The sequence below is a fragment of the Nymphaea colorata genome, chromosome 9, assembly GCF_008831285.2.
Source record: "Nymphaea colorata isolate Beijing-Zhang1983 chromosome 9, ASM883128v2, whole genome shotgun sequence".
In the NCBI taxonomy this organism is placed as follows: domain Eukaryota; kingdom Viridiplantae; phylum Streptophyta; class Magnoliopsida; order Nymphaeales; family Nymphaeaceae; genus Nymphaea; species Nymphaea colorata.
In genome coordinates, this window is record NC_045146.1 from 22,985,293 (window position 1) to 22,994,202 (window position 8,910).

At 45.9% G+C, this 8,910-nt stretch overlaps 1 protein-coding gene and 1 long non-coding RNA gene across 2 annotated transcripts; one reads left to right on the forward strand and one right to left on the reverse strand.

Moving 5' to 3' along the window:
• Positions 1–1,885: 1,885 nt before the first annotated feature.
• Positions 1,886–2,816, reverse strand: LOC116261495 (uncharacterized). The gene is made up of 3 exons (XR_004174300.2): positions 2,501–2,816; positions 2,105–2,235; positions 1,886–2,030 (listed from the first exon to the last, which is right to left on the reverse strand). It is a non-coding gene; the product is annotated as an uncharacterized LOC116261495 (long non-coding RNA).
• Positions 2,817–3,237: 421 nt separating this feature from the next.
• Positions 3,238–7,422, forward strand: LOC116260694 (uncharacterized). Its single transcript, XM_031639131.2, has 4 exons — positions 3,238–4,445; positions 4,531–4,908; positions 5,089–5,136; positions 5,907–7,422. Exons 1-4 carry the CDS (start codon positions 3,464–3,466, stop codon positions 7,319–7,321), a joined length of 2,823 nt encoding a protein of 940 aa, XP_031494991.2. The 5' UTR covers positions 3,238–3,463; the 3' UTR covers positions 7,322–7,422.
• The last annotated feature ends 1,488 nt before the right edge of the window (positions 7,423–8,910 follow it).

Consider the following 8,910-nt stretch of genomic DNA (forward strand, 5'->3'; position numbering starts at 1 on the left):
AACAAGGCAAGAAATCAAATATTTTCTTACTCTTTCATTCTTCTTGGGCTCTAACCTATCTGCAAAATCTTATGCAGTATACATTTTGAAACCAGATTTTGTCGATATTGAAATAAAATTTTCTTCGTGGAAATCAACTAAACGGATTCCGAATTCAGTTTGATAATCAAACAAATTCCATTTTCGTGGTGATTAACGGGTCGGATCGAGGTGAGCTCGTGGTTGAATCTTGTACCAGATCACGTTCCCGTCCGAAACTTTACCAGAAGACGTTTGTTCTCCAGCAGCAAACGCCTCGTTCGAGGAAAAGAGGAAATCATTTCGCAGGGTCACGTCAGTGGCGTAAAATCCCAAGAATTTTTCGAAATGGGGACAGAGGAAAAAGCGCGAAGGCGAGGGAAAAAGTTTTCCTGCTTTCGTCGACGTTACGGGGCAAGCAGCTGTCACGTCCTATTTCGGGATCCTGTCAAGGAAAGTTTTTCCGTGAGAAAATGTGTCTCAGCATTATGAAACGGCAGGAGGTCGATTTAAAGACCCAACACCTTGACGAATCTTTTCCCGATCTTCTTCATAATTTTTTTATTTTAAAATATATTTTGCAAAAACAGTCATGTTCACTAATAGAGTAATATCAGCTTGTAGTTACCAGCTTTATAATTAATTTATCTGGTAAAATATGCGGCGAGAAAACCAACCAACATTCAGAGTCGACTGACTCATGATTATGATTAGAGAGGGTGGAAAATGGAAGAATAGGTTGTTCTTGAACATAAGCAAATATATGTATATACATATAAGGTTGTTTTAAATACTAATGCACCTGAATTTTAAATATTGTTATATGCATGTATATATAAGATAGTTTCCGAGAAATCAACTTTCAAATCCAAGATAATTACATGAAAAATATGCCAACTAGGTTTTTTCTTAAGTGATTTTCCAGCTATATTGAGTGAGCAAAAAGCTTCGCACATTCGGAAATTGGTTAGGCAAATCTTGCGGATGTGCATATAGTTAAAATGTCTCGCTATTAATGATATATACTTAAAGAGCACTAGCAAGCTATTGAACAAGTACATGTTTTCTACTAAGGATATTATTCTCTCTATTCCTTTGTTTATTATTAAGAATAAAATTCTAACTTATTGATAATGTAAAGCCTTAGTGATACAAAAATTGTTTTGGACAACTGTGCAAAACCTATGTGCTTTTGATAAGGCACAGTGCAAACAGCGGAGTTTAGGGTGCGTTAATAGCAGTTTTGGACCTTGGGGACAAAGGGAATGAGAGAGAGCTTCAACTGCTATTGCTCTAGTGGTGGGATAACCTTCATACATGCTCACCCAAAAGGTTAGGTGAATTTTTTTTATATTTTTTCTCCGTTTCTATCTACGGAATCTTTAGTTGGGACTCATGTTGACTAAGCCCATATTAACCTTTGTTCTATTTTACATGCCGTTTTGTAATAATTATAAAATCTAATTACCCATTTATACCTACTTTTTTAATTAAGAAGTCTCCGACATAACAACATATAAGTTGTTTAATTCAATTTACCCCGTGATTCTTATGTTCCTCCATTCTTATACGGAAAGACTTGAAACTCACATTTATTCCCAAGGTACGAACGAGCGGTCCACAGAAACTAGCCCGCGAAAAACTATTAAAATGAAGTTAATAAGATCCTTTTACCCTGCACGAAGAACTTCAACGAAACTAAACAAATAGCGAATTTAAAGTACTGATGACTTCATTTCCCCGCCATACCTCGCTAGAAAAACTTCATGCAGTTTTAGGATGAACATGATGATCTCTCTCTCTTATATATATATATATATATATATATATATATATATATATAGAAGTAGGAGGGAGCACTATGGGCACGCATGCTCAGGGGCAGCACGAGTTCAAAGCACAGCAAAATAAAACGCAGAGGAAGCGAACTTTAAAGATCAATCAGATGATCCAAGACAGTTCATCGAATACTTTGCCAACTTGGCTGGGTTGCCAGTAAATATGTCGTCCATCTGAAAGAGAAAAAGCAAAAAACGGTAAAAAAAAAAAAAAGGAAAAAAAGAAAGAGAAGAGCCATCACAGATACCATTTCAATCAAAGCATCTCCACATATTGGTAATGGTAACGGTATGTGCCCTTTCCTTTGCAGGTACAAAAGGCGGAGATCTAGGGCTCCTTGTCCTCATCCGACCGGCGAAGATGCTGGGTTATTTCTTCCTGTCAAGGGACCAAATAAAAAAGAAAAAAAAAAGTTGAAGAAAGAACGGAAAAATTCTGAGTAAAAAAAGTGCACAAAACAATGGAGAAAATCTATAGAGGCAGCAACAAATTATTCACCACCATCTCTGCAGATGAATGAATAGATTCGTTCGGGGAGTGCAGACCGGGGGTTGAAAATTTGAAAACGAAGGGAAAAAAGATTTTTTTTTTTTTTTCTTTTCTTGGTGGTAATAAAGAGGAGAGTAGGGGAGTAGATGCCTACCATGTGTGTGTGAGTGTGTGGCGTGTGTAGATCACAGTGGTAGGCGTCCATGGGGGAGGGCTTGTCTCCTTGCTCCCTTTTGGTGCAGATGCCGCAGTTGATAGGCGACGTAGGTGGCTTTATTTGGGGAGAGTCGACGGTCGGCTGAATGAATCTCATGGAAATCGTCCTCTGTCAGGCATGCACGCCATTGAATGCGCAGCAGCAGATGCAACCAGAGAATGTTAATAACTGAGCCGCTTTCGGCACCACCACCACCATCGCCACCACCATCCCGAACCAGCCGCGGCAGAAGCTCGCCAGTACAATGATTACGCTCGAGTAATTCATCTAATCATCCCCCTCCTTCCGTACCCCTACTGATTTTGACTTTTTGTTTTCGATCGATCGATCTCTGTCTCTTTCTCCTCTGCGTGAGTTTTTTAATGGTTTTCCTTTCTGGGTTTTCACACAGTGGTGATATGATAACCGTTTATTAGTCGCCGTTCACAGAATAGAGAATCGAATTATTGCGCTTTTTTCGTGGTAATAATACAGAACAGTGGAAAAGAAGAGCGAAAAAGAAAAGGTCGCTTCGCAGCAAACCGCTGCAGCAGCAGCAGGCAGCTGCCTCCTGCTTCTGCCGTGAGGGGTCTCGCTCAGCCACCTTTCAGGCTTTTCCCTCCTTTTTTTCCCAGTTTATTTTTTTTTCCTTCATTCCTTCCTCCCCCTCTTTTCATCCTCTTTTGGAAGCCAACACTCCCCGGCTTCTCGTTGGCCATACGCTCCCTCTTCATGACTGGTTGCAATGCGAGGTCGTTGTTGTGCAAGATAGACAACAATTTGTCTAGCTTGGTGGTTGAGAGTGAGACTCACTTTGTAGTTTGATAGAAATAGAAGAGAAGGAAGAGAGACATACCTCCCTTCCTCTCTCTCTGTTGCTTTTCTTTTGTTGGTTCTTTTCTCCTTTTCTTTGTTGTTAGAATGATGGGAGATAAAGGAGGAGAAAGTCAGATGAAGAAGCACTCGTCATCATCATCAAAGGACCCACCGAAAGAAACAACAGGAGAGATTGTGGTTGTATCCACAGAACAGCAAGTTTATGAAAATCCTAACCCTAATCCCAACCCTAACCCCAATCCCAATCCCAATCCGAAGAGAATCAGATACGGAACTGGGCAATGGAAGCCAGTCAACCCCCCGCCGCCGCCCCCACCACCACCACCGTCAAGCTCACCACAGTTCCAAAATCAACCTCCGGCGTCCTCATCACCGGCCACTTCCCACCACCAACCTCTGCCCGCTACGGCTGACTCTTCGTCCCCCGCAACCTCCACTCCGTCTCATTCCCCTCGGCCTTCCTTCTCCGCCGCCTCCGACCAACACCACACGTCCAACCCGGATCACTACTTCCAGCTGCGCAAGGGGAAGTACGTGAGCCCAGTGTGGAAGCCTAATGAGATGCTGTGGCTGGCGAGAGCTTGGCGAGTACAGTACTCCGGCGTCGGCGGGGAGAGCCAGGAGGGCAGCGGCGAGATCGTGCCGTCGGGGAGGGGTAAGAGCCGGGCGGAGAAGGACAAGGAGGTGGCGGACTTCCTCAACAGCCATGGCGTGAACCGTGACGCCAAGACGGCGGGGACCAAATGGGACAACATGCTGGGGGAGTTCAGAAAGGTGTACGAGTGGGAGAGAGGACCGGAAAGGGAGCAGGTGGGAAAGAGCTACTTCAGGCTCTCCCCTTACGAGAGAAAGATACACAGGCTGCCGGCCTCTTTCGACGAAGAGGTTTACGAAGAGCTATCGCAATTCATGGGGCTCAGGACGAGGGCGTCTCAGGCTACACGAGCTTCATCTCTCGGCCGCGGCGGTGGCGCCACCACCACTTCTACCACTGCTGAACCTTTCAGAGAACACCTTTCTTACAAACCGGATATGGTCAGAACGAGCAGAGATGATTCATCATCAGGTGCATATTAATGGTGTATTACCTCTTTTGTTTGTTGTTGGTCGTCTATTTTATGAGAATTGACTGGTGGTTGGTGGTGAGGTAGGTGCAGTTATGCGGCAACTGGCGGGCGTGGCCGGCGGAGAGACGTCGATGGCGCCCGGAATGGGGCTTCCGAAGCTAGCGGGAGAGAGTCCAGAGCAGGGGTGCGGCGGGAGGGAGCTGAGGAGGATAGGGAAGGTAAGGATGACATGGGAGGAGTCGGTGAACCTTTGGGCGGAGGAAGGGGAGTACCAGAAGGGCAGGTTGAGGGTGGAGGGCCTCAGCTTCTTGAACGCGGAGGAGCTGACGTTCCTGGACGACTCCATGGTTGCCAGCAGCATCGAGACGTTCGAGGAAGGGCCTCTCAGAGGGTTCTCGGTGGACAGGTTCCTCTGTGGCCAGCAGATCAAGGTGTTTGGGCGACGGAGATCCTCCTCGTCCGGTTCGTCTTTCCATGCACCAACCACGCTCTCCTCTCCAAGCACTCTTACCTACACACGGCTCTTTTTATGGAGCTTTGTGATTTCTGTAATGCGTGCAACACACACACACATGCATGTGTTTGGTGCGATTCTGTTGTCTACTGGTTTGGTATTTCAGTTCGTGTTTGTGTTTCTTTCAGGCAGCGGCGAAAGGATACAGCAGCCATTACCGGAGCCGTTCATCAGATGTAAGTCTGAGATCTTTTATGTCATTTCATGTAATCGGCTTGACACGCACCGAGGACGGCTGCCTGCGTCCTTGCGCTGAAATATTTGGATTGTTTGTATTGGCTAATTGCAAGGTGGTGCCTGGGGAAGGTTCATCACTTGAAATAATCCACTTGGCATTTGGCAATGATAAATGCATAAAACAGTATAGAGAGACCTGCGTATCTCTTTGGGATAATATTATTAGATTCTACTTGGAATACTGCGTCAGATTCAATTCGGGAATACTGAATGACAAAGAATGCTCCATGTCAACTCAACTTGCGTATGCTGTCTCTTCCAGAAGCGAGACTGTATTCTTCTTCGTCGCTGTGGTTTTCAAAGAAAGCGGAGTTTCAATTCCTATGTTGACGTGACTCGGGGATCTCTCTCTCCCCCCCCCCCAACCTCTCTTTCTCTCTATAGGCCTGATATGGTGCGTCATACCGGACCATTCAATTCGTGATAGTAATGAGACAAGGAAAAACTAGAGCTGAATCATATCTGAAACGTTTCATTTGGTCTCGCTTGAAGTGTAATTTGAAGCTCCTTTTTAAGCGTTGATATGAACCATGGGTGGTCGGCTGCCCACCATATCTGAAATAGAAAGATCAGACCCTAACATAGATAATAAGCTGTCTGTATAGATACATATCCTGAGATATTTTCCTTGTATCATATTCTTGTAGGCTTGTGGTGCCATTTCCACGCACTTGCTAACATTTTGGCTCTCTTTCTGATGTTGGTGCAGCGATTCCTCCATTAGAGTACCAAGATCGAACCGACTACTACGTGGGGTGCTTAAGAGTGCCAACAACATCGACTCTACCCAGCCTGCTTGAGCTATCATGGCACTTGCAGGAGCCACCGCCCGAGGAGTTCCGCTTCCCCTTGAGACGGGAGGTGTTTCGGGACCTCCCACCAGGCAAGGAGCTCTTCTTCACCCCTTCGTCGGACCTCGACTCTCGTTCATTCGTGTACGAGATAGTTGGCCCCCTGATCAGACCAAGCACCACGGCCACCACCATCACCAGAGATTCGTTCATCCCCCTATGGGACGACTGCGTCAACCGCATCATCTCTCGCCTCTGCATCCTCGACATTCTCCTCATCAGAAAGCCAACCACCACCACCGCCATATCCGCGCCGTCTTCTTCCTTCTCTGAGACCGTGCAGGACCAGTGGCCAAATGTAACAGGCTTCGTCAAGAACTTGTGCCTATGGCGAGGTGAGGAGACCGATCAAGTTCGAGAAGGTGGCCCCAATCCATCGTCAACCATACTGGACAAGCTCCTCTGGACTTTCGGCGACCTGCCCTACCTCCTGGGCTACCACGCCGTCGGCCACACCGTCACGTTTTGCGCGCTCAGCCGTTCCCAGGACCGAACCACCCGCACCGACCTTCTCAACGTCGACCTCTCCACACCATCAGAACGGATCAAGGCGTTGGTCCCTTGCTGGCGCATCTCCAATCTCCTCCCTCTCCTTGCCGACCACTGCTGCTCCAAGCACACTGGCTCGTGTTGCTTCAGCGACTACCAGAGGCTGGAGAGAGGAAGAGGCAAGGTGGTGGAGATAATGCCGACGATAGTGAAACGGATCTTCCCCAACAGGAGAAGGTGGTCGGCGATGAAAGAGATCTACGATTTCTTAGACCACAGGGTACCCCACGCCGAGTATCTGTGCGCAGCGTCGGAGAGTGAGCTGGCTCTGGTGTTCAAGCCCAGGGGATGCGGAGCTAAGCCGACGAGCGTGGAGCAGCTGGTGGAGGCGCTGAAGTTCGTGACGAAGGCGCTGGTGGCGCTGCACGATATGTGCTTCATGCACCGGGATTTGGGGTGGGAGAACGTGAGGAGGAGGGTGGACAGGGAGGAGTGGTTCATAGTGGACTTCGAGGACGCGATAGGGTCGCCGCAGATCTACCCTCACAGCGTCAGCGGGGTCAGCCATGCGCCGGAGATGTCGAGAGGGGTACACGGCGTGAAGGTGGACGTGTGGGGGGTGGGCCACCTCATCCGGACCAGCGGGGTGAGCGTCCCGCAGCACCACCTGCTCAAGGACCTGCAGAACCGCTGCCTCGAGCAGAATCCGGAGCAAAGGCCCACCGCCGCCGACTGCTACCACCACCTCCTCCAGCTCCAGTCCTCCCTCGGAGGGGCCTTCTGATCTTTTCCTCCATCCCTTTACTGCTCGTTCATCTTCTTCTGGAGGTGCTGGTCTTTGGAATGCAAAGATTCTCTCTCTCACACATCTCTGACGTGTTTTGATGGTGCTCTTAGATTAGCGAGTACGGGGTGCTTGGATGGCATTCAAAGAAGAAGAGTTGGACCGATCTAGTGTTCTTCCGTTGCCTTCTTCTTGTTAACGTTCATTAATGACCGGAAACACTTGGTTGGCCTTCTCTTTATGATGGCGTTCAATTTTGTGGGAACTGGTTGGTAGTGGTGTACGATGGGGAGCAAGGATATGAACTACCACATTTTGGTGTTTGTTGTTATAGTGATCATCTATACATGATTCTAATGTATACTTTGTATTTTCATTTATCAGAAGAAAGTGGATGAAATCAATATTGGGATTTTCTTTGACATGACAGTAGGTTGTAGATACAGGACCTTTAGTTTGAGATGGATATTGAACTACTTTTTGGAACACGTCTGTGTTCGATAGGGAACCCTTACTTCTCTGCTTTTTGTGGGATTAAGGTTCGCTGCAACTCAGCTCGCAGTGAGGGATCGAGTAACTAACTGTGAACCATGTGAAAAATCGCGTTCTTCCGAAGAGGAAGAATATTTAATTTGCTTTTCCTGCAGGAAAGAGGGGGGAATGTAAAACGATTTTCTTATTCGAAGTGACATTTTTCTTGCGTTTCGATATGATTTCTTATGTTTTCAAGTGCAGGAAGATTCTTCTTGATCTGAATGATCGGTTAAGTGGTTCTTAAAATTTTCTTGTGTGTCGTCCATGATTACAAATCATAAGAAACACTCTCGTCTTCTAGATATGACATTGGGGGAAACACCATTAAACTTCAATATAGGTAAAACATTCGGGTGCAACTTGAACTTCAACTTTGTTCATGTAAACTCACCAGTAGGCAGAATGAAATTGAAGATCTTTGTTAATAATTTACCGCCTCTATTTTGATGTCAGGCCAAGAGTTTGAAAGGTCTCGTTCTAAAAGTTACCCTGCATAATTGGATTGCCAAATAGTTAGAGATATAGTTTAGTGATGCTAGCTTTAGTGCTGTTGATCCTCTTTTCAAGGTCATTATTAATTATTTGTTGTAACCATGGTTTTCAGTTTTTTAGCCGGCATTTGGGAAGTAAGATTCAACATTCCCAGCTAAATGGCCTCCTTGCACGTTAAACTACATTTACTGGTCTAAAATCAAGTGATTAACTTTGAAGTAGGAGCAATGCTAGCTAGTCGCTTTTACAAATTGTCTCTTGTTTATTTTATGTCACATCCAACTCACACGTAGTTCATATTCAAAATGAAGTTCAAATTTTAAACGACTAAAGCTGATAAGCGGAATCATCAAGGTTTACAGGATGTATTGATCTTGCCAACTTAACAAGTGCATGTTTCTACACCAGCTGTAGTTGATTTATTTATGATGTATTTAAAAATAACTATGGTTTAAAGTAGTACTTGTCACAGATGTCGTCGTTCTTGTTATTTAGTCTTTGTTTCAATTCCCGTTGGTATTCGGTACCCCTTAAATTAACACTAGGAAACTGATGAAATGCAC

Excerpts from the sequence above, each read along its gene's own strand:
- LOC116260694 (XM_031639131.2), top strand. The coding sequence starts at position 3,464 with ATGATGGGAGATAAAGGAGGAGAAAGTCAGATGAAGAAGCACTCGTCA. Across the intron at positions 4,446-4,530 it reads CAGAGATGATTCATCATCAG|GTGCAGTTATGCGGCAACTG; the intron begins GTGCATATTAAT and ends GTGGTGAGGTAG. Across the intron at positions 4,909-5,088 it reads ACGGAGATCCTCCTCGTCCG|GCAGCGGCGAAAGGATACAG; the intron begins GTTCGTCTTTCC and ends TGTTTCTTTCAG.